The sequence below is a fragment of the Meleagris gallopavo genome, chromosome 5, assembly GCF_000146605.3.
Source record: "Meleagris gallopavo isolate NT-WF06-2002-E0010 breed Aviagen turkey brand Nicholas breeding stock chromosome 5, Turkey_5.1, whole genome shotgun sequence".
NCBI classification, from domain to species: domain Eukaryota; kingdom Metazoa; phylum Chordata; class Aves; order Galliformes; family Phasianidae; genus Meleagris; species Meleagris gallopavo.
In genome coordinates this window covers 13,516,960-13,542,402 of record NC_015015.2, presented here as the reverse complement: position 1 = coordinate 13,542,402, position 25,443 = coordinate 13,516,960, and the positions used below count along the sequence as shown (strand labels likewise).

At 41.5% G+C, this 25,443-nt stretch overlaps 1 protein-coding gene across 12 annotated transcripts in view; it reads left to right on the top strand.

Annotated features, from left to right (window-relative positions):
- The window catches only part of BRSK2 (BR serine/threonine kinase 2), a 300,725-nt gene that overhangs the window by 263,231 nt on the left and 12,051 nt on the right, over positions 1 to 25,443 (top strand). For 8 of the 12 annotated variants that reach the window (XM_031553450.1, XM_031553457.1, XM_031553453.1 and 5 more), the window contains 7 exons: positions 4,151 to 4,211; positions 7,991 to 8,198; positions 9,441 to 9,489; positions 14,821 to 14,944; positions 16,655 to 16,835; positions 17,503 to 17,592; positions 24,679 to 24,726. In XM_031553450.1, the coding sequence (XP_031409310.1) occupies positions 4,151 to 4,211; positions 7,991 to 8,198; positions 9,441 to 9,489; positions 14,821 to 14,944; positions 16,655 to 16,835; positions 17,503 to 17,592; positions 24,679 to 24,726 (761 nt within the window). The remainder of the gene's footprint in view (positions 1 to 4,150; positions 4,212 to 7,990; positions 8,199 to 9,440; positions 9,490 to 14,820; positions 14,945 to 16,654; positions 16,836 to 17,502; positions 17,593 to 24,678; positions 24,727 to 25,443) is intronic. The other 4 variants (XM_031553458.1, XM_031553451.1, XM_031553452.1 and 1 more) reach the window with 1 other exon arrangement.

The window sequence follows — 25,443 nt, the reverse complement described above, 5'->3', positions numbered from 1 at the left end:
TCTGTGAGGTAGTTATTCAAAGACGAAATAAAGGCCAAATCTGACCCAAATGTTTAATGCTGGCTACAAAGCCTATGCACTCTATTGGTGTATACTAGGTGATGCACTGTTTAAAGCACTTGAAAATTAATCTGAGTGAAGGGCTATGTAAAGGTGCTCTGCACTGTACTATATGTGTACTGCGGTTAGCAGGTCAGCTGCTTTTTCTTCCTTCTTGTGCCTGCATCTCAACAATGTCAGGCTTCAGCCCTTGATTCTTAGAGCTCACAAGAAATGGCAGTTTTCTTAAACCAGCTGGAAACTGGATTCCAGCTCCTTGGGTTTACCAGTAAGAGATCAACTGATCTAACACAAATTGGGCCTTACGTTGTAGCAGCTGACTGAAATGAGTAAAAACTTACTTTAAAACAAAGTTTCTTGTAATTGAAGTATCAAATAGATTGAATAAGGTATAAAGGCATCGCATATACGAGCTACAGCCCGCACATGCTCATTTCTTTTCAGTGCTTGGCCTCTTTCTTTCATAGCTCAGATGTCTCCTGCTTATTGCCTGTCTTTGAGATGGGAGGAATGGCCCACAATGATTTTAGTACCCACTTTATGTTTAGAGTGCTCTCTGTGGCTGCCCCTACCTAGAATTTGCGTCTAGATCCCTAAAGACAGATTTATTTTCATTTCCTCCCTCCATGCTTGACAAAGCAATTATGTCACTATTGATGGGACTTGAGTCTCTTCTTGGGTCCCTAATGTGGCAGTTGTGTTTGAGGGAACGCTCTTTCCCTGAGCAACTGCATTAACTTTTCTGTTTGTTTTTTCAACAACTTTTTGATGAGTATAATGCCCAAGCAGACAGCAATGCAAAACGCAGAGCAAAATGAGTCACACATGATGTTCATAGATTCCTAGATTGTTGCATGTAGTAGTAAGCTATAGGAATAACTGCAGATTTCATACTTCCAATGGCATTTAATGCCTGTAGAGTAACCCCTGAGGAGGTTACTCACTAATAGATATTTCCTGTTAAATACCCTTAGTGTGTAGCCATAAGAATGTGAGATGATTTCATATTTTTCTCCTTTTTCCACATGTGAGATCATCCAGGGTCTGCCATACTAATGTGCTGCCTGTACAGCTTCATACCTTTATTTTCTGGTGAGGGGGATACAGATTTAAATTCTCTCTGTTCACATTGCAGCATTTCAGCATAATGCAACTTTTTCATTACTTTCTTTTGGACCTGTCCCAGTTCTGTCCACCTGACTCTGAGATACAGGAGCAGTGCATGTATTTGTTTGTTTGTTTGTTTTAAAATGAATTCCAGCATTTCCTAGCTAGGGTGATCTCAATGGGAGGAAAAATCTCTCATTTTTGCTTGTTGGCATTTTTGTACTGGAGTATAGAATCTGCTGCTGTTCTGAGTTCTTATAGCCAGCTTGGAAACTGTGCCACATTTGTAAAGGTAAATTCTGCAGGATTTATTAAATTGCAGAAGACGCAAGGAAGAACTTCTCAGTCTGGCTGTTATATTTCATATCAACATGTTCTTGTAAAAGGGAAAAGTTTTGTAACGTACAACTCTCTTTTCACCCCATCACTTAAAATTAACCCAGGGTTCTTTAAACTCCTCCTACTGCTCCTCTATACAATTTCCAGTGTGGACAAACTAAGATTTGCTATAAGACCTAAGACCTACTTCTTATATATTTTTGCATGTAAATTAGCAACAGAAATAAAATTTGTTTGATAGCAATCATGTGGATACTAAATGCATTTCTAGGAGGATATCACACTAACTCTCTCTTCTGTCCCCTACCTCAGGCTCCTAGGCTGGATGAAAACACAGTACACAACAACTCTTTTTTCAAATATTGCTTCCAATAAGGAACTGGGAGTTGGGAGGGCGGGACTCCCATGGTGTGTCCTCCATGTGTGTGATCATTTTTGTACAAAAAAATAGAAGGCAGTGGGGATGGGAGGGGAGAATTCAGGACTTGGAAACATCTGATTGCAAAGAGGAAATAGCAGATTGGAACTTTTAATCAAGTATCCTGGAATTCAGGTGAGTGTCAGAGAGGACTTTCCCACCATAATTAAGTATTGGTGGGAACATCTCCTAGTGGTAGTTAAACTCCTAAACAGGTGTTTAACTGCATCTTTGGGCACCTCACAAATCTTGTGCAAGGTAATTTATAGGCTTATCTTGTAATTTATGGTTCGAAATAAGCTTTTGCTCATGACTCATACAAGGAAGATTTTAACCAAACTTCCCATATGCATGACACATCTGCGTTGCACTCAGCTATTTCAGTTATAGAACAGGCACACAAAATAGCCTACTGAAAGCAGAGCAGACAGTTCTCCCTTTAAAGCTACTTTGCATAAACCTTTATGAGCGCCTCATATTATGATGGTGCAAATTTAAGTTCAATTAAGTGCCAAGACTGAGCTTCTAGATTTTGTCTGCCATACTGTCATGGGCTGACTGTGGCAGGGTACAAGGAGGGAGATTCTGCATAAAATGAGTGCCCCAGTTTTTCATGGTGCAAATTTAGATTTAATTTGGGGAAAAAAAAAAAAGCATGCCAAGTCTGGGCTTCTGCGTTTTACCTACCTGTGATGGACAGACTGGAAAGAGATAGAAGGAAAGCCATCAGGAGTAGTTTCTGCAGAGGATAAAGAGAGAATAAGATCTACCACTGTGTTCAGTTTTAACTTACTCTTTCTCTGGAACTACCTCCTGTTACGCAGTTTACATATTTTTTAGCAATTTTAAAACTCAAATTTATTTAAGAATGTATTTCTAGGAGTGCATTTCAGAAACAGGTATTTTGATTCTTCTAAAACAGATTTAAAAGTTCAGTAATAAGAGACAATTCATGGCCTAAATTTCTTTTATATTCCCTTATACACAATCTGATACTAACCGATCCATATCAATTCTAAATACATGTATATACACATGCACACACGTAGTCAACTTTCCAAGCATCTACAAGATTTTACATTTTCACGTACATTACTTGAAGGCAAATAATTGCTTTCATTGCTCTTAGTATAGGTGAAACATTGGTAGATAGACTGAATTGGCATGTTGCTTGGCAGTTGTTGACCAGCTAGGTTCTTAGCCAAGTTCTCTGCTGTAAGATGTTTCAGTCTTCAAGTCAACTTTCTTTTATTTAAAGCTACCTCTGGGGCTTACTCAGTTTGAGTGGATGTTTTTCTCATGATGGGCAGCCCTCCTTCTGGAAAGTTGTTCTGCTGAAATGTTTGTTCATTTGGCCTGTGCCTTTTCAGCATGTTTTAATATAGCACATTCATATGTTTTGCTGTCTACAGCTCACAGTTTTATTAAATGGCCTTTGCTGGAGAGCATAAGAGCATTACAGTGCAGGTGGCCTTGTCAGCAAGTAAAGCAGTTGATTCTGTATTGATTGGCTTTTTTTTTTTCTGGAAGACACCTGGGCAGTTATCCTGCTTTTGGTGAAGTTATAAATAACAGCAGAACTAGTTATTCATAAACAAAATCTGGCTTGTTTAATGCAACAGCAGTAAATCTTACTGGGGAACAGAGCTGTGAAATCCATCAGTGAGAAGTTGGGGAAGCTTGAGAGAGTGTGAACTTTGATTTCAATGGGAAATCACTGCATAGGGAACAACTATGTATCTTGGTCCTGAAGGCTTGCTTTTTTCCTTAATATGTGAAGGAACTCCCTACCTTTTTGCCTTATGCACACGGTGGCTTTCTGTGTTCCTTATGACAGAACACCTCATTCTGTGACTCCCAGCACTGTGTAGGAGAGAGTCCTCAGCACCAGCATGCATCTTGACAGTCCTTTTTGAATTCAACAGTTCCACTTGCACAGGCCAGAAGCAGTAGTTTTCAAGGGCTTGATGGCCAAAAAGAAGGTAGCAACTCCTGTAATGAGAAGGGATTATAACTTCCTCCTTGAGCAAGCAGCATTTCTTCGAGTTCTGTTGTGAGAGTGGGACAACTGAGAAATGTGACAGTAGTGAAAGGAAAGTGTTGTGCTTTTCCAGTGACAGTCTCCCTCCTTCTCCTCACATCATGCCTGTGCCTGCAGTGGCTGGTGTTCAGGATTACTGCTTGTTTACATTTTCTGAGGGCCTTTTTCTTATTGTGTCCATTCAGGTCTCGGTCAATCAGCGGCGCTTCATCTGGGCTCTCCACCAGTCCTCTCAGCAGTCCAAGGGTAAGTGGTTCTGCTTCAAGATCCGTTGGTCCAGTTCACTCACACATGCTTGATGCTTTTCAACATCTGTTGCTGCAGAGCCATGGCTCTTAGCTGGGATGTTTTGGTTTTCCTTCGCAGCTTGTAAATTTTCATGAGTGGTGAGGGAAATGTTGTCTACAAATCCAAGCTGAGAATTTTCCATACATTTTCCCTGCACTATTAGAGGTACCTCAGGGATCTCACTGTGCCCCTGTCCTTTTTCAATCTCAGAACTGCATTGAATAACATTGTTATGACTAAACACTGCTATTTCCAGCTGAGGTCTGTATATGACATGGTTTCAGACCATGTATCAGAAACTGCTTCACAGCTACTTTCAATCAAGCCACAGCAGAGCATCAAGCCATGCTGGCTACAATCAACTTAATTCAGTATGCCACAGAGTAGCTTGAGTTAGAAAGTCAGACAAAATCAGTTTCAGAAATTTGAGGAACAGCAAATTTAAAGGGAGAGTAAAAAGTTAATTAATTGAGGATATTGTAAATCCCCAGTAAAGTGTATACTATAAAGACAATCAGGTGTAAGTTTACAGGCTGGTAAAGCTTCCAACTCCTTGCTTGATTGAATTGTTTTCTGAAACATATTCTAAGTTCCCCTATTTTGCAACTGACAGAAATATGTTTGCAGTCTCCTCTGTGTCTTTAGTGTACCAGGAACCAGTGAAGATCCATTTCCTTTCTTTCCTTGTTTCTGTACCTCTTGAATGGCAGTGGGATGAAGCAGATATCTGAGAACTCTCATACCACTGCAGAATGTACTGAAAAAGAGCGAAAAGAGTTATGTGCATAAAATAAGCATCCAGAGCTGCAAACCTTAGACCTGATCTCATTAATTGATCTCTTGGGATCAATTTCTGACATCTCAGTAGGACTACATCAAAGAATAAGGATGACAAGATCTGTTCCATAGTTGCTGTATCTTAACATTATTACTTAATAGGCAGTTGATTAAATAGTCTTCAAAGGGATTTAGCAGCCAGATGGCATTTTCCGCAGTTCATAACCATTTTAAGGTAGGTCAGATTTGTGGCTTAGAAGGTAATGTTGGAATAAAAAAATTTTTTGAAGTCCTTACCTATGTTCTAATAGCATCTTAGATTATTGAAAAGAGAATATACTTTAAAAATCAAATGCACATTTCACTGTATGCACTGCTTAGGTAAAGTTCTATGAGAACTTGAATTCAATGGCAACTAAGAGTTGTTAAATCTCACAGGATCTTGCTAAAGATTTTCCCTATTGCACCGGCTGAAAGACAGACCTGATCTCGTTCTTTGTTATGTTACTAGAAATGTGGTAATTAAGGGTGCCCATTCAGATTAGTAATGGCTTAAGTGGGAGTTTAATTTGACTTTTTTCTTTCAAATTTGTTTCTCAAATCGTCATGCACAAATGATTTAAAAATTGCACGGAAACGTTTGTAATCAACAGTTTTTGACTTTTATCCTTTGAAGTCATTTGCAAATGATTAGTAGTCAGATGCTGATAGTGACTTTCATAAATTAACCACTTTCTTCATCTTTTCCCTTTTCCTTCTTGTTGGTGATCAGTATGAACCAAAATGTCAAACTTAATTTTAACTTTACAACTCTAATGGTAATACAAACTTTTTGATGCAGTGATTTTCTTCTAATTTTAATGGTCTAACCCTAAGTTCTTCTAGTAGAAAGCTCTGATGGAAACAATTTTAGACATCACTTTAAATACATCTCTGCAAGTTAGAAACATGGCAGCATTGTGTTAATCCATCAAACCCAGAAAGTAAACTTATTACTGCTGCATGTGCTTATCTGACATGTGAGACAGTGGCATGTCTGGACATTGCCTGACTAGAGCTTCTAACTATTCAGAACGGATAATAATAATAGTAATGAAGATGATGAATGCTTCATGACAGTTAATAATTTGTAAAAAATCAGAACATGAATGCAAGCCAAAGGTAAAGAGCTTGAGTGATAATGTCTATTTTTAAAAGTCTGCCAGTACTTGCAATCTGGGGTATAAACTGCAATATTTTGTAAGGACATTCATTTTGTTTTAAAAGTGACTTTTACATGCAAGTGTACCTTGAAAAGGCTTCTGTCTTCTCAAGTCTGCATACTGCTGTTTGCTGATTCCATATGAACAATTTCTCAAAATGCCTGTTACATGTTTAAATGCTATTGTTTTGGGGGAAAAAAAAGTCATAATCCCATTTTTGATAACTCAATGTTGGATTATGAACTTTGTCTTTTTCTTTTTTTTTACGCTGTATCTTACAAACCGTGGTCCCCCCCATACCCTTTCACAGAACTGGGACTTAATATCAAAGACTGCTGTAACTGTATGACGGAAATCTTAACTATCAAGCTGTCTTCGACAGCATGAGGGATGTTGCAGGAGAAGCATAAAGACTGATGGGAAATATCATCTCTTCCCAGATAAATGAATTTTCCAGGCCTTTCTGAAATTTTTGCTATAGCTATTCACAAATTAAGCACTGAGCTGAGGTCATCTTTTCCTCTTGGCGCTGTGTGCTATGAAACCCCGAGTGGATGCTGAGCAGCTTAACCGTCCAGGCCAGGGGAGGAGGCCAGATGCCAACATGGCATCGCTCTCCCTTTCCTCCCTCCTTCTGCAAGGATGGCTGCATCTGGTGTGTGCCTTAGCCAGAGTCAGGGGCAAAGAGGAGGGACAGAGGTTCTGACTGGTGTGTGCAGTAAGCTCTGTGTATCGCCTACCACTCCGTATGTATCACACACCTGTTTTGAGTTCCATCTCTCCACTGGGTTTGCACATGGGCACTTTGAGCTGAAAGAGGTGGTCCCATTCTTGGCATATCTCAATTTGTGTGTGGCTTCAGTGATTCTTCTTCCCTTTCCTCACCTCCCTAAGCATTGTGCTTCTCTCACTGCAGGGCGATCAGAACAATCCCAGAGAGATGACATTTCTCTCTTCTTTTTTCTTGATTACTTTCTTTCATTTTGTTTTTTACTTTTCCTTTGTTTTACTTTTCTTTCTGTTGTTTTCCTTTGCTGACACGTGGTTGGTTAATATGATGAAGCTTGTTATGACACTGTTGTTCTTGCTGCTGCCGCTGCTGCTGTTGTTGATGATGCCGTGTTCCCAGCTAACTGCATGTCTTTTTTGTTTTTTGTTTGTTTGTTCGTTTTTGTTTCTTTGCAAAATCCCTCCCCCACTGCCCCTTCACCTCCATCTCTTGTGTCTCCTTGTGACATGATGCATCTTTGTGACTCGGATGGATTTTATTCTGACTTTCCTTTCTCTGCTCGCCCGCTCTATGCGTATTTCACTGTTTTTGATGTGCATGGACACTCCGTGTCTGTCTCGTAGCCTATCAGAAAGTTCTTCATCCCCCCTCAGACCTCCGACCTCCCTTTCTCTCCCCGACCCCAAGTCTCCTTGGACCCCGATGCTTGTAGGAACGCCTCCAGGCCTGGACATGTACTCCAACCAAAGCCAGCACTTCAGCCCAACCCAAAGACGCAGACTTTGCCATCCAAGAGCAAATTGGCCGAAAAACCACTTCAGTCTACTAAATCCAACCCACTCCCTTCCAGCAATACCAGCGCGCCCTCTTCCCAGAACAGCCCTGTGCAGAATGCCCCGGGCCGCTCGCCTGCTGCCGGCTTTAATCCACAGCTGGCTGTTCCTAAATTGCAGACCAACCCTATGTCTCCTGTTAGATTACTCCCTTCTAGTACTGACCCAAGCACCAAATCTATCCCCATCATACAGGTCACCCCTCACCCCTCTCCAAGGGGAAGTCCCCTCCCTACCCCCAAGGGGACACCTGTCCATACGCCAAAGGAGAGCCCAGCAGGCACACCCAACCCAACACCACCATCCAGCCCCAGCATTGGAGGAATGCCATGGAGAACACGGCTCAACTCAATCAAGAATAGTTTCCTGGGGTCTCCTCGCTTCCATCGCCGGAAATTGCAAGGTGAGTACTTTGTCCAGATGTACAGGGTGGGTCTGATTTGGGCAGCCATTCAGCAGCAAGTTGATACTTCTCTTTGGCTCTCAAAAATTTCATGTGCCAAGAACTGAATACTGATACAGCAAATAAGAGTGATAGCAGTCAAGCAGTCAAGCAGTGCTAGCCCAAAGTCTATCTCAGCAGGCTCTGTAAATCCACTGCACTTGCTCCAGTGTCTCCTGAGCCCTCTTCACACTCGAGTAGTACAGACCTTAATATCATTGACATGGTTCTTAGAACCAAGGAACATTTTATCTTCAGATCATCACTTATTTTGCCAGCAAACCTAGAGCTATGGTATTTCACCTATGCCTGTAATCTGCTGCCTCTCTCTGCAGCTGTGGGCCAAACTTTCTGCTGAAAAAAAGACAGCCAGTGACAATAGACTGAAATTGTTCTTTTGATGTACAGTTTGTTTGATCTTGGTTTTTACCACCTCGGGTAATTGGTATAAAAACTGCCTTAATACAATCAGCGTTTTCATTTCCACTGGCTTGTTTTCATTTTAAGAGTCTCTAGAGAGTTGAGATAAACAAAATTGTTTTCTTCAATCTCCAGGTAGCTTTTTGCATTCAGGAAAAGGGCACCCAAAGTCACATGCACTGTCCTCGGATATAATCAGCAGCCATCCCAGTGCCAGGATCCTTTGGGAAAGCAGAATTATAGCCATGAAAGAGTTAGGTTGTGGACTGTGATGTCAGGGGCATTGTCTCTGAGGTGGCCAGAGAACTGCTGAGAATTGCAGCAGTGACTGAGCTTCAGCCAGATGGACTTTGAAACAAATGGCCTGGTGTGGGAAATTTGTACATTTACATTGTGTTCTGAAAATTCCACAGAGATTCCTCATATTTTCAGTGACTAAAGGAAACTTTGCATAATAGCCCATTGCACAAAGTGTGAGAATTGGCTCATGAAACAATAGTAAACAAGTTTTAAGGCAATCGGATTGACACGATTTTGGGATTTTCTAGTGATTTAAGAAGTAGTAGAACAAGCCTTGAAATGCATCACTTGATTAGATACAAAAATCTAGAGGCACATTACCGACTTTAAATGTCAGAAGTTGTCTGCAGAGGCAATGGGCAAATGAAAAGGTAGTGCAATGTCACAATTTTTTCATTGTTATCGAACCAGAAAAAAAGAAGGTGTGCTGATCCATTGATCTCTTTTCTCCCTTCCTCTCTTTGGCTGTGTGCGCATGGGCAGTACCTACACCAGAGGAAATGTCCAATTTAACCCCAGAATCATCCCCAGAGTAAGTATTTTACCAATACTCTACTTCTTTTCCACCACCTCCCAATGTCATTTCCTAGCCTGAATGTCGTAGGGTGACTGTTTCGGCTCTGAATCAGTATCTGACTGTAGCCTGTTATGTGACGAGCGGGACTGAGATGTCAAAATAATCCCTCTGCTGAGGGCCTGAGATAAAGTCTATACCTCAGTAATGGCTGTGGGCTCAGCTGGTGATGAAACTGTCTCACAGTGACCACCTCATTTTTACTCGTGGCTTGCTGAGTTTAGTAGTCTTGGAACATCTTCTCATTCTCTTCTTTCATTTGATTCTCAAGCACATTACTCTTGGGGATAGTCAATGGCTTCTACTGGCACTAACTATGCAGTAGAGGGTCTTTCTCTTAGCACACGTAAGTTTGAATCCTCAGGATAGCATGCAGAAGCCTCTGCTCAGATGATTCAGAGGAATTTTTGGCTGGGATAGTAAGTGCAGTGTTAATTCTGGACAGCAACTCTGGGAGGTGGAGAAGCTGCTTCATATTCACCAAGACTTGTTCCTGAAAGTCCGTGTACATTTCAGCCATTTAATGGCGCAACTGTGTATCACTGCATGGCGGGTTTGGAAGTCCTCGCCAGAGAGTGCTGCTCCAAACACTTCCTAATATATGCAACAGATGCCAAATTATTCCTTTTTATTTTCACAGCTTGTGTTTGTGCACCCAATACCCATAGGCTTTCCCTGCCAACCAAGGCAATTTGGCCTTTCATCAAAATACTTGTGTGAAATATTCATGAGTCGTAGATGAAAATTGCAGGCCTAAAGTTTTGTAATTGGTGATAATGGTACTTTCCTCAGACCTGGCGTGTAACTGATGTAGTATGTGCAATCTATTTCTAATGGTGCAGAATGGAGAGTGATGAAGACTACAGGAGAGGGAGAAGTAAGGAGCAGTAAAGTTTAGTAAAAGAAATTCAGGAAGAAAAAATTGAATAAATTGTATTTTCAACATTTTGGACCATGTACTAACAGAGAGGCATGAGAAAAGTTCACAATATTAACACATCCTGACAGAATAAATACATTATATTCTCAATTATTTTTAAGGCTTTTAAAGCAAAAAAATCAATGAATTAAGTTTCTTCCATTTGTATCCTCTCCTCTCACCTTTATGCATGTATGGTTGAAGTTCTGTGAATTTATTGCCTTCTCTGCTTCCCACTCACCTTTGAAAACTGGTGAATGAAACAGTGCCTATCATTTGAGGCAGTTTGGATGCAAGTCAAAGCCTAGGGCCTTTTTTTCTTTTTCTGTATAATTGCCAAATTAATGAGTTCAATTGGGCTGCACCCTCCAGTAAACATAATAAAAGTCATAAAAAATAATGAGCAGGATTTTATTTTAACAGTTGATATTTCATTGCTCAGTGCCCACTTCCACACGTCTTGGTGGGTTTTTTTCCTGCTATTCTTTCTGTAAGAAATAAGGTATCCTTATCAAGAGTTCTATTGACCTCATGGAGTGAGCAATAAAAATATATGTCCTTGATCTAGTACAGCATTCTTCAATGACTGCCACTCTTTTAACAAAACCTGATGTTTAGATTATATGCTTTAACATGTCTGGGTAGTGCTATTCTTTCTCATTTGAAAAAGTCCTAGAAAATGTGCTAGGGATGGCATTTAAAGAGATATTGCTCCAGCTGCTTTAGACATGCAAAGCTCCAATTGCTTGCCTAGAAATGCTGTTATTTATGCCAAACAGGTAGATTTACAGAGGTTGCAGATCCATGCAATCAGAGACAGAGAAGACAGTGAAGCAATGCAGTCAGACACTGCGAAAGTAGAAAACAGAACATTACAGCAGTCAGAAATTCAGTGTGAAGTAATAAAGCACTTGCCTGTGTTTTCATACTAATCTATCTGCTTTTTTTCCATCAACTGAACCCCTGATTAGATTCCCAATAGACCCAGCCTCCCATGTATCTTCTGTCTTCCTCCTCACTAGGAGGCTTGCCATCACAAGAAACTGTTGTTATCACTGTTTAGAGCCTGATTTTGGAGGGTGCTAGAGCATCTCATTCAGATTGCTGAGCATCTTTGAATCGTACCTTTTTAATCCAAGTCAGAAGTACTTAGCACACCTCAAGAGGAGGGACACCCTTATTGTCTGGTTTCACTCTGAAGTGGCTTCTTCTTCAGCAAACCTATTCTCTGCACAGAAGCATGGCTAGTTCTGCCATTGTCAAGGAGAAAAGTGAGTGCACGTGTGCTCTGTCTTGATCCATTTCATTCCAGAAAGAGGAGAGACCACTGGCATCTATTCTGTCTCATGTGACTTGAGCAAAATCATGTATTGAATTCTAGTGATTTGCAAGCTGGATCATAGCCCAGGCTATCAGGGAATCTTCCAGAGTCAGTGTTACTGGTGATAACCTTGCTGAAGAAGAGAGCACAGCTGCACTCTGCAGACTCCAGACCAAGTTTCCAAGCTGAACAGGAGAAAACCTCCTTGTGTTCTGTGGCCCTCTTAACCAGTACTCATTAAGAGACTATAAGTGAAGGCTCCACAAAACAATTAATAAAAATACAAATGCGAAAAGTAGTATTTTAAGATGGCAGATCTGCAGTTAAATATTCATGCTTTTTTCAAGTTCAGCTTCCGAGGAGCATGTGTGACATACATTGGGCCCCTTGAGTCCTGACAGCCAAGCCCTGTTCACATTATGATAGATCCCAGCCTAAAACAACCAGACATTTTAGATAGATAGCCAGGTGCAAATTTACTAATGAGCATAGGCCCTTTACATGCAGGGAGCTATAGCCCCAGCTCCCTGGGGGCTTGCGGAGTTGTTATGGTACGTGTGAGACACATGAGCTAATTAGTATGTAATTTCCTTTCACACTCTAACCCTGGCTCCTTAACGACCCATTTAAATGAGAGGCCCTTTCTCTTTACTGCTCTCCATGCTAATCTTTGGCTCACTGGTTTAGTTACAGATGCCTCTGAATATTTTAGGGAGTGACTTTTCCAGCCCACTTTAATTGAGTGGGGGGCAGTGATTTACCAAATTGCAAATGAATCCTTTTGTACTCATCTCTATAATGGGTGGACACAAATGAGTATTTGCACAGCTGAGGTGCGGTGTTTCCATGCTCCTCTCTTGCTTCATCTCTGCCCTTCCTCATTCACTTTGCTGCCAGGAAGGGGTTCTCCTAATAATCAGCTGTTTAGCACTTTGTTGGGGTGCACAGCAGTCCTTTGTGCAGATGGTTTTCCTTTTCTGCAATGGCTGGTCTGTAGATTGTCTTGATATGTTGAGTGGTGAAGATCCCTTGAAAGTGAAAGCCTGTTGCTTGCCATGACATCATAAAATATCCAGCGTAGTGAAAAACTTGTTCGTGGCAGGCCTTTTCATCTCTGGCTTTTTCATGCTAAATTTTTCTTTGCTAGAATACAATCCCACATGACAGTGGGATTGAATGCACCTTCAGCAAGTTTGCAAATGGCACCAGGCTGAGTGGTGCAGTTGACATGCTAGAGGGAAGGGATGCTATCCAGAGGGATTGGGACAGGCTTGAGAGGCGGGCCCAGCCAACTTCATGAAGTTCAAAAAGACCAAGGGCAAAATCCTGCACCTGGATCAGGGCAATCTCAAGCACATATACAGGTTGGGCAGAGAATGGCTTGAGAGTAGCCTTGAGAGAAGGATTTGGACATGTCAATTGAAAGATTCAGCATGAGCAAGCAGTGTGCTCTTGCAGCCCAAAAGGCCAACCATATCCTGGGTTGCATCAAGAGAAGTGTGACCAGCAGGTTGAGGGAGGTGGTTCTCATATCTGATGGCATCTTCCTTGCCCTCAATGTCTTAACTCTCAGCAGTACTGCCTCCAAGTTCTGAGTAGTTTCCCACAGTAATATACATGCCCCATTTCTCCTTTAGCTGATTTAACTTAAAAGTGAGTTTCAGCAAAGGTGCATCAAGAAGATGGAACAATAAGCAAAATGAAACGTGCTGATATGATCAGTGTGAAAACAGAACAACTTGATTATATGGTGATATCTCCATCTGATGCTGAAAGGAATGATGGAGTTGGACTGCTGTCTGTGGAAAGCCTGCACTGTGTTTTTTGTGGTGCTGAGATCTTCTTTCTTAGTACTGGAAGTTCTTTTGTAAGAAAGCCAGAGTTTGTTCCTTATTGAACTCTTGCTGAATGGGACTAATGAATGAAAACGTCTTTGTTCTGGCTCTGTGGGTAGCAGTGGATTTCATTTGCAGGCAGATTGAAGGGCCAATGAAACCTCGAGCTTGCTTTAAAAAGTGACTGTCAGTCCAAGAAGACACATTTGGGAATGGAGCTTTCCAAGCCTAGAAACAGCAAAGGGGTTGAAATGGGCAGGAGTAAACTTAAACTGCTGTGCTGACAACACCCACTATTGTCACAAAAATTGAGATCCCTGGAGACATCTCAGAAACATGTCCCCAGCTTTTCAAGGTCTGCACCAAAAGCAGTGCCTTCTATGTTATTATGTTAGCCCACGACATCAGATGTTGGTGGTATGGCAATAGAGGGGAACCTTCCCACCAATATTCATGTTACATTTTGTTGCTGTGCGATAAATGGCAGCAGAGGGGCAGTCTGATGGAGTGGCATCTGACGTGGAAGTGCAAATGAAGAAGTGGGGTGTCACTGAATTCCTGCAAGCGGAAAAAAGTGACATCCGTTAACATTTATTGAAGTTTGCTGAACATTTATGGAGGCCAACCAGTGGAAGAGAGCAGTAAGGTGATGGGTGATGCGTTTCAGCAGTGGTGACAACAGTGGGGCACCTGATTCAGATTTTTACAAGTGCAATATGCAGGCTCTTGTTTATAGGTAGTGAAAATGCATAGCTGATGGTGGTGACTGTGTTGAAAAATACTGTTTTGCAGCTAAGAATTTGCTCTATCACATAGTATTGTTATGCTCTTTGCATCTGTTGTAGTTTCCATGGAAATAAATAGGAGGCATTACTTTTAGAGAGACCTATGTGTATGAGTTATGTACGTGGCATATTAATTAGTGTTGGCTAATTAATTGGCTTTATATAAAAGTTACCATTGCTACTGTTCTTTTCATGGCTGGTCACACATCTTGCGAGAGTTAACACGGTGGGGACTGTTACTTAAACAATTTTCACTAAGTGAGGGGATATTCATAGACTCTGTGAGCTACCTGTTGTAGTAAAACCACAGCTGGAGTGTTATCAATAATTTCTTGTGCAGTTTTTAATTTTTTTTTTTTCCTGTCTGGAAGGTATCTAAGAAGTAGTGCTCAGTATTCTAAATCAACTCTTTCTTTTTCATCATGTCAGGCTTGCCAAAAAGTCCTGGTTTGGTAACTTCATTAATCTGGAGAAAGAAGAACAGATTTTTGTGGTCATTAAGGACAAACCACTAAGCTCCATTAAGGCTGATATTGTCCACGCTTTCCTGTCGGTAAGTCAGCCAAGCTGCCTGTTAGATGCATTGCTCACTGGTCAGATCTGGGACTCACTCTGCCATGTCTGGATGAGGAGCTACCAGTTGATGTGGAGCTACAGGATATGGTTTAATAGCTTGTGGTAGCAATGGTAATGGGAGGATGGTTGGACTAGATGATCTTGTAGGTCCTTTCCAACCTTGTGATTCTATGATTCTATGTACTGGGCAGGGTTTCTTCTCCTTCAGGTTCATCCTCTGTGCATCTGAGTTATGTGTTGTGTTGATTCAGGCCTCCATTGTGTTCTGTCTAAATTTCTAACTGTAGAAAATATTCTGTGAGAAAAGATTTCAGCCTTCTGAAAGGTGAAGTCTCCAAGTTGGCAGTGCTTGGAATTTCAATGCAGTTAGAGAACACTGGTAGTACAGTATCAAGGCGGTGATTTGCTGCTTTGTCATACTTCTCTTAAGGTCACCATCTATGCAAAAGTCTTGGCTTCCCTGACTATGCTCTCCACCACTTCAATCAGACAAAAACCTGTGCCGTGTCTGCATTTATTACTTTAGATCTTCTCTCCTCAGCTTTATGACAGATAAAATGGTAATTTCCACTGGTGACCAGAGTCTCAGTTGTACATACTCCTTATTTACAATCCAGGATAATCTGCAGTTTTAGCAGAGGAAAATGTTTTTTTGTTGGTTGTGTTTTGTTTTTTTTTCTCCAACAGAAAGTTCTTATTCTTACCATTTGCAAGTAGCAATAAGGAAAAAGTCAGTACAATAATTTAATTTGCAAGATTTTTAAATTCAAGGGTGTTTGAAGCGTACTGAGACCTTATTTTCCAATGGAATTGAGAGAAGGCAGCTCAATTTCTTATATAGTTTGTTGAATTGGTATTGTTTTCCACAAAATGTTACTCTCCTTTTTAGTCTTTATGCTGCTGCAGTGAATTTCTTCCAAAAACAAAAATCCAGTTCTTTTAACTGTTCATACACAGTGCTGGCATACAGAGAGTGTGTGCAGTATGCATCAAACATTCAACCATCAAACAATCCGTCTCAGGTTGGTTTGAAGCAGCGATGTTCCTGTACTGGTTTCATGCATTTAGCTGTGCCTGTGGGTTTAGCATAGTGTGCATCAGTTTTTGTATTGGTGATCCTGTGCATACCTCCACATCTGTGGGGTGAGATGCAATGCGGTATGCAAACTCTATGAATCATCTCTTCAGATAACTTCTAATTAAATGTACTGTCATAGCCTGATAAGTAAGTCCTTAAGGAAACCTTGAAGAACTCATCTCTCATAATTCCTCCTAAATTAGAAGCCAGATTTCCAAATGGTTTGGGAGATCTTTTGAAAATTTTGTCCTTTGTGAAGCAATAAATGAAACACGAGAGTAAGTTAAATTCTGGCAATATCTGTTATTGGTGCCTGCCTGAAAATTAGTGAGTTGTGAAATCCTACTGTAGGTCTGATGATACTGGATCACACCAGAAAGCTTCTCAAAATTGTTTTATGTATTGATAGGAGTAGTGGTTTGGGTAAGTACACATATTGTCCCTGTGGATATTCCAGACACTTGTCTATGTGTCTGCTACTTGTCCTGATGTCTCTTTGATAGCATAGAATCACAAATTCAAGTCCAGAAGAAAGAACAGCAAATTTATAAATTTTGCAATTGTTTCCTTTGCGCACTGGCTGTACCGTCTTCTACCGACCTGTTTCAGATTCCAAGCCTCAGTCACAGTGTCATCTCACAGACAAGTTTCCGTGCAGAGTACAAGTCCACAGGAGGTCCTGCTGTCTTCCAGAAGCCGGTTAAGTTCCAGGTGGACATAACATACACAGAAGGGGGAGAAGCGCAGAAGGAAAACGGGATCTATTCTGTCACTTTCACACTCTTATCAGGTAACTATGGCAAAGCTGCAACATGGTGCAAGTTGTCTTTGTCCTTGCTGATATGGAGGCCTGCAAAGATATGTAGGAAGGTTCCAACAGTGGGCAAAGGGAGGATATTGGGATCAAGAATGGCATTGGTAGTAATGGAAATGGTGGGAGGGCAAAAGATTCCCCACAGGTGAAGTTGCCACCACCATAATTAATACTGCACAACTAATGCTGCTCTGTTCATCAGATTTGAAATACTTCCCTATAAAACATCCTTGCTTTACTCAATGGTCTCAGTATCTCACTTTGTCTCTGTGGGCCAATGATTTCTCCCTTCTTACAGAAGTATGTGATCTCTCTTTTTTTTCCTGGCTCGTCACATGCCACGCACAAAGTTTAAATTAAAATAACAAGGAAAAAATGTCCCCAGTCTTTTCTATCTTTACAAAATAAGCTGTCTTTCCTTTTGTTGAGTCCAACACAGCGAAGCTTATATTTATATTGGGACTTTATAATAGTTCCTCAAAGTTGTGCCTTTAGGTGAAGCATAGCTGTGCTGTATGTATGTACACTTATGGGGATGAGACGGAAGGGAAGATGTTTGTGACCCTTTCCCTCCAGCCTGTGTTACATGAGGATTCAGTTCACACTCCTCTCACACTCATTTGTGCCTCTTCTCTCCTCACAGGTCCAAGCCGTCGTTTTAAGAGGGTAGTAGAAACCATTCAGGCACAGTTGTTAAGCACACATGACCAGCCTTCAGTGCAGCAATTATCAGGTAAGTAGTTTCTAATGTTGAGCACCTTGCTTCAGAAAAGACAGGAAGACAAAGTGCCTCTCAGTACCAGGAGGCTGAGGGAGGCCATCCCACTGATTACAGCAAGAACCTAGCTCCATTCAGACAGAGCAGTAATTTCCTGCACCCACCCTCCCCCTCCCTCTCATCCCCACTCCAACGCTCCCAGCGCATTCCCCAGTTGAACAGCTTTTGCCCTCCTCCTGCCCAAAGAGCCATTTGCCCACTTCTCCATCAAAGGCTGCATTATCAGTTGATATTCCAGATATTCTCAGGTTCCATAAGCTCCCAGAACAGGGACATGATCTGGAAGATACCCAGTTTTCAGTCTCTTCAGGCGTACATTAGAAACCTCCAACTTTAAAAGGTTGCAGAAGAAAGTTAAGGGCTGCTTTTAAGTAGCCATTAACTACAGATGGTCAGAAGGTGGCTGATAGTTTCCAGTAGTGCGGTCATATTCCTGGCGCAGTACTGTGGTAGCACAAGTCGTATGCTAAGGTTCTGCAGAAACTATATTTTATTGATTTTTAAAATAAGTTCCAATTTGTCGTGGTGGTAAAGAAAGGCTTACAAGTATGGCCCTGTGCAGTGACATCAATCTGAATCTGCAGGCAGCCTGAGATGATAATACAGAAACTGGCCTCATCCCATTGTTATGTAGCAAATGTTCACTCTGACTACCAGTGGTGGCACTAGGAAAAAAATCAGTGTTAGCTCTTCTATCCTTTAAGAAGACAGAACAAAGGAAGAAGGTGAAAATGGAAAATATAAGGAAGCTCAGATATTGGAAATGCTTCAGGGAAGGAAAAGTAGGGAGAAACAGAAAGACCATGAAGATACAGGGAACAAATGAGAGCAAAGGAGAGAGTGGAGGCTGCAGGAAGAAGAGACGGGGAGTGGGAAGAGTTTTCCCATCATATGGGAAAAGGTAGTATGTACGTATTCGTAAGAGCCAAGTTATGTGTTTTACCTTTGTGTGAACCAGCCAAGACAACATTGCAGAATGAAATCTGCATAGGATCATACAGTTACTTGTTAGGTCTCCTTGGCTCATTGCACATATGGGTTACATCCTTCTGGTCTAACAGTGTGGCTTTAATAGCTGAAGAGAAAATAACTCTGTCTAGAAGAGTGTGAGCTCACTATGTGACAGAAGAGTATGCTCAGCTCAGGAAAAATTATTTTCCACTTTACTTTTGCCTTCCAGCACTGCCTGACCTTCTGCATGCTGGATTGCAAGGGTGCCCAGCACATGGGTTATTCTGTTAGGAAACAGAAAAGGTGAGGATGTTAGAACCAAGGCTGACTCCGATTTTTGCTATGTGAATTTCTGAAATAAAATAAAATTCAAGGAAGCAGACAGAATTTTCTACCAGCTTTTCCTCTTGGGAAATGCTGGGACCAAGTGAGAGTAAGGGTAATTAGCTGAGAAAAAAATGTATTCTCTGAGTCTATTTCACATTACCACTGGTGTGTGAACAGTGTTCAGCCATTCCTTGCCTCTTTCAGAAAGAAGTGTGCCCTTACCCTCTATGAGGGAAAAACCATTAAAAAAAGTGAATGATGTGATCTCTCTTAACTTCTTTACCCTAGAATGTGCAAGCTACTGAGGCCATACAGAAAAACTTGGACTCTGTTGCACACTTACACATGAAGAAGGGTATCTCTATAAGAAAGTCATATTGTAGCACAAATGAAAACCATTCATCTGACTGAGGCTCAAGAGACATTTAGCGCAAACTGTGCTGTGAGAAATGCATCTGACTTAGAGTTTTGCTCTGATTCTGGAATGGAGAAATTATATTACAGACACAGTGTCTCCTTCTATTGCCTAAAGCTACATTAGAGTAATTCATTCTCACAGAGGAAATGCAGCCTGATCTTTAAAGACAGGGAAAGTGCAGCTCCACATGGAGTGTTAAGAACAAGAACTCTGTCATCCAGGTAGTTAGCTAGACAAGGCAGCTCACAAGAGATACGGCACCAGACTGTCCTGTATCTATCATCTATCCTGATCAGCAAGATGCATTTCTCTTGGAGAGAAATAATTTAACCTGAAAAACTTAGTTTGGTGAAGAATCCAAGGGAAAGAGAGAAAGGAAATGAGATTATTACTGTGGAAAAGACAGCCTGTGCTTCAAGCAGGGAGGTCCCATGATTCACATTCTCATCCAAAGTGAAAGAGAAAATAAATGGATAAAGGAACTGCAAAGAGGTCATGTTTAGCACCTTGGGTGTACAACCACAAACTGGGTGGCCGTGGTTGGATAAGTCTGTGCAGGGCTTCCTAGGAATTGCCAAGTTATTGCTCAGCATTTCTTACTCATGTAGAAGCAAGACAAATTCTTCTCCATTTCTCTTCTTCTCCCACATTCCCAGCCCTGAACATCTCACAGGAATTAAGGTGGCTGGACTCCTATTCAGGTTCATGTTTTGAGGATGCCCTGTAGGCAGTCCCCTGCTGGAACAGAACAAGCTTATGGTTCACTTAGACTCTCCTCCTCCATGGCTTTGAGGATATTGCTGGCTCTGACCAGCAATGCTAACTAGTTTGCTCCTCTGCCAGTGCACTGGAGATTTTCCTAGCTCACTGTGCACAGACGTATCTTCTGTGCAGTTGTCTCCCCTGCCTTTTGGTTCAGGTACCTTTACATGAAGGATGGTGAAAGCTACCTGTGAAAGCGTGCATGTAGGGTGAGATCTGCAAAAGGACAAGGCAAATGAAAGCAGGGTGAACTAGAACAGCAAGAGCCAGTAAGCAAATGGCACTGACAGTCATTCTCTCTCCTGCTCCTCTTTGATCTGTTATGCAGCATGCCAGCCCACTAAGCCGGCTTGCCTGGGTTTCAGAACGCACTTTCTTCTTTCTCATTTCTTCCAGCTCACAACAGTGTTTGTAGATGTCATGTTGCCCATACATCTGTGTGTGTGTATGTGAGTGTGTACACATACGTACCTGATTTAGGCAGATGTGTTTCTATGTCTCACTTGAGCACCCTGTAATCTCCCTTCCCCGTGAATATCCCTGCATTCACTTCCATTTTCCCTTCCTAAAACTGTGCTTATTTCTTCTGCCATATTCTGAAGCAGGAAAACAGCTTCCCTCCCTTGCTGGATTAATGTGAAAATAAATGCAATCCATTCCACATGCTAATCTATTACATTTTAAAGCCACTGTCCAGTGGCCAAATTTAGTACAACATGTGAGTCTTCTACTTTGATGCTTCAGAACATGAAATCTTTTTTGGCGTAAGTGCTGAAAGAGCCTGCAAACTTAAGATTGGCATGAAACAAGTAGACAAACACTCCATCCAGGAGCCCCATGCTCAGAATCTGCTCTTAGGTAATCCCCAGGCAGGACTGCCCTTTGGTGGAATAAAGCGATCTCTTTGGAAGGAAAAAATCACAGATTTTTGCCTTTGTTTCAGCCCAGTACACTTTCCATTAAATCGTAATTTGTTTTCCTTCACAACGCCTTTGCCCAAAAGTAATAGAAACAGCTGGTGAATGGGGACACACAGAAGCCATCCGTGTTCATTCACAGGTTATCAATTTTTATTTTCTTAATATTTTCTTGCCTTTTTAGTCTCTGCTTTTAGGTGTTGGATGCTGCTTATCCTAACTTTTAACTCATTTTCCTGTGTTTTAGGCAATCAGCAATGCTGCAATAGCCTTTATAACTTCTTTGTAGTAGGTTTTCTGTTTTATTATATTTCTTGGCTTCATAACAGATTTTAACCATCAGCATTTCAATCAGAGCTTCTTGATATTATCGCTGAAAATGCCTTTCATCAACATAAACAGTTGTTTAGAGACCACATCCAGCCTCAAAATAGGGCAGTGCAAATTCTTTCTGATGGCATGTATCTTCTATATATATTCACCTGAGCTTTCTTACTGTCCTAGTGTATGTCTCAAAGGGAAAAAAAAAGCAGATGTTCAGGTGACTCAAAAGCTTTGCTGGAGATCTGTGCTTTCTGGGTGTTCATCTTTATGGCCCACAAGTGCTGTGGGCTGCCAAATAACCACCAAAATAATTAGTAAGAAATGGTTTCCAAATGTGCAAAGGATTTTATTATCATCAAGACAGAAAAAAAGGGAATATATTAATGCCAGTTTGGAACTGGTCTGCCATTCAGTTTTATCTGGGGTCATCCAGGTCCCAGCTTAATCTTGTTTTCTGCATTCCTTCATGCCTTAACCACCCTCATAGTGTCTGGGGCAGTGCTTTGTCTTGCTGTCATAATTCCCACCTATAAAAAGCACTGTGTAATGCCTGATTGGTTTGGTAGAGCACTGGTTTCGCTATCCAACTTCATTGTTATTATTTGATAGACCTCAGTACAATTAACTGGGTTGTCTTGAAATAAAGCATGGAAAAAGAAATCCAAGCACTTCAGAGTTGTGACAGGAGAACTGTGCATTTCAAGTAGGCACCTAAACAGTGGGAAATTCCAACCTCAAGGGTTGGAATCCTAAATTTCCTGGACTGGGACAAGTCACCGTCACAGAGATATCAGAAGCATCACAGACCAGGCTGTTTAACTGTGAAATTTGTGAAGGATAGAAATACAAATTACGGGGGGGGGAAGAAAATCAGGAAAGAAAATCTGTCAGAACACTAGGGATTTTTAATAGATTCAGAGCTTCTTTGACCTTTTCATGTTCCAATAAGGAAGGTCTTATTTTAACCAAATCAGTTGTCATCTGTTAATGAACTAAACTGAATTTATGGAAGTCTTGGTAACAACTGAAGCATGAGTGACTGCCAGCAATTCCTATGAAACAAGGGATAGCCTTATCATCAGAAGGGTTGAGTTCTGGCACTGCCATTCTGCTTTAATTAAAAAATTATACAACGTACATTAAAAATGCAGTTACATGACCCATCAGTGCTTCTCAGGGAGCTAAATGCCTTTGGACCTTGACATTATTCACCTCAGATAACACCTTTATCCCACAGATACTGGGTTGTTACCCATGAGCAGAAGCCTGCTGCCAAGAATCTGAGGCTTTCTAATAAGGATGAAAATTCTGCTTTAAAATTACAAAATATTTTATCATATAGAATATTTATTAAAGCAGCTGTTATGAGATGATGGAAATTAAACAAGTATTAAAGTAGTTATTATAAGAAGTAAGCTAAAGGCATATGAACTCTGTTAGTCTCTCAGGAGATGTGGTATTAGCTGCTGCTTCTGGCATGCTCATGTTTGCTCTTCTTTAGGAATGGGGAGAAAACAGCTGATCATGTGTTGGGAAGACAATACAAATGGAAATGGGAATGAGAAACAATCTTGTAGTCATACTTGAGAGTTTCCTTGCTCTTAATGTGTTTTTCTGTGCTCTTTCAAAGCATAGTTAGTGCTGACAGCTGGGCGACTGCTCTGAGCTCTGCCATTATAGATCTGTATTTATTGCAGCTGTGTGTAGTTGACTCAGAGTTGGACAGGAAGCAGCACAAGGCATTAGATGGCTGACTTCTCCAAGTTACTAAAGAAAAAAAACAACACAAGCTTGTGATTGTGACTCTTTGTCATTGACTCAATCGGCAGCTGCAGGCACTTCTTACACCTGTTAGGCATCTTCGGGGAGGGATGTTTTTTAGGAGCTTAATTTGCTTTCTACTCAGTCAGAACATCCAGTGACAGGTGAACTTCCTGCCTATCTGACATCTTGTTCCAAATCCTGAATCCAGTCTTCTCCTTCACCTCCTTCTGTTTTCCCTTGCTTCTTTCAGTTATGTGCCTTTCTGGGAACCCTTCCGTGGGTTTCATCTCCCACTCAGCTCTGCCAGCCTGCCTTCAGCCTTGGGGATGTAATGTCTCCTCAGATGCTTTTTGTACATCACTGTGACCAGACACCTGTGCTCTCTTCTCCTTGCATTCCCAGGTGATAATATGAGTACAGGCCTGCCTGGTTCCATCAGAAAACACATCCATGCTCTTCTAGCATGGATTCAGCATACCTAGGCATATCCAGCACCCCTTCCTCCCCTTTTCAAATTACTTTTCTGTGGAAATGAAAGCTGGAAGTGGATCTACCCTCTCTCGTGCAGACTGTTTAGCAGGTAGAGAATAGTTAGATCTTCCTGGCAGACAGGGATTTGGGACATATGTGTGCGTGTTTCCGAGAAACCTATTTCTTCCAATACCTGGGTGCTTATTTAGAGGTCAGGCAGGAGAAGACCCAAAACTAAATTGAGTGAAGTAACTGGTACCTGCTGGCTCCTCAGCAAGTGCCCAGCACTCAGAAACACAACAGTGAGGTCCCACTGTCAGGGCACCCTGGCTGACAGTGGCAGATCTTGCTTGCCTGCATGTTCTACAGGAAAGTGGCCAGCAGGACTAGTTCTCTGCATTAAAGCTTACATGTTGAGCTCCTTCTTGTTTACTGCACCTGAGTTAAAAGCTCAGAAGCTGTGGCAATGGGAGCTGTGCACAAAGTGGACAATAATGTCTTAGATACAGATTCTGCTACCCTTTCCAGAAGTAATTTTGTTGCCTGTGAATGGTACCATTGAAAGCAAGAAGAGTAAGAGACTACATGTGAATGATAGAGGCAGAATTGCGTTGAGGACTTGGGTGCTGGAGTCTAAAAGATGTTTTTGAGTTATGTAAGTAGCTACCTGTACGTGTCCAGTAGCACAGTGCTGCATTCTCTCCCTCCCTCAAACTTTCGATGTATGTAGATCAGCTGGCTGCACATTGCCCATGTGCTGCAGAATAATCTGCAAAGCTGTCCAGGGGAAAGAATGTATTTCTAGTCTTTCAGTTTCTTAGTGTAATGGCAGAATGCTTCCGACATCTCTTGTGAATACTCATAGCTATGATAAAGAGGTAGATGGAAGCAGCAGGACTGAGGCAAGCTCCACTACCAGTCCTATGGCCAGGTGTGCCCTGGCATAAAGTGGGTGGCAGAATTTGGTCTGGGTTGTGTAAAATCCAAGATGTGAATGTTTCCTGCTTCAGGTAATAATGTGCTAAGTTACTACTTTATGCACAGAGGTATGGAAACCTTTTTTTATGTTTTTCCCTCCCTCCCTCCTCTTTCCGTTCTATGATCTAGACACCACTAACTGTATGGAGTTGATGACTGGCAGACTTTCCAAATGTGGTAAGAACTTCCTTCCCTTCTGCCTTTTCTCCTTCCCCAGTCCCTGCTGAACAACATAATAACGCACCACCCTGTCCCTTCCACCTCTTCCCCTTCCTTATCCCTGCTCTCCCACACTCTTTTCAAGACTACCCAACGTGTAAAAGCCCACAATGTCCTTCTCTTACCTGGCAGACACAAGCATATACCCCTTATTCTGTTCCTCCCCATCCATGCACAAGATGCACAGGCTCCACCACAGCTTTCCCCTTCATAGCACAAGTGTGTGGTGTTGCACTTCAGATTGCCTCCCTCACTGTTACCCAGACCAGTGATTTTCTGTTCTTTTTTTTTCTTTCTTTCTTTTTTTTTGTTTATTGTTGATGTTGTTGCTGCCTTTGATTCGTAATTCTTCAGTCCCTTTTCAGCAGTGAAGCTGAATGCTGCCCTGCTAGCTGCTGTCTCCCTTGGTTTCCTTTGGTTTATTGAGACAGAATTGCTCTGTTATTTAGTACCCTTTTGCATCCACTCCCTTCTTTGCCATGTATGTTTAGGGTAAGACCCTTTTAAATCTTCCATAAAATGCACTACATATTATCTACCAGACAATTAGCCGGACATTTAACTGTCATACTTCCAGTCTGGTCTTGGGGAACTGTGTTGTGTTTCTAGCTGGAGGACAGTGTACCTTTTGGAGATTCAGAATTTTGTTAGGAATGAGGAGAAAAAAAAAGAGGG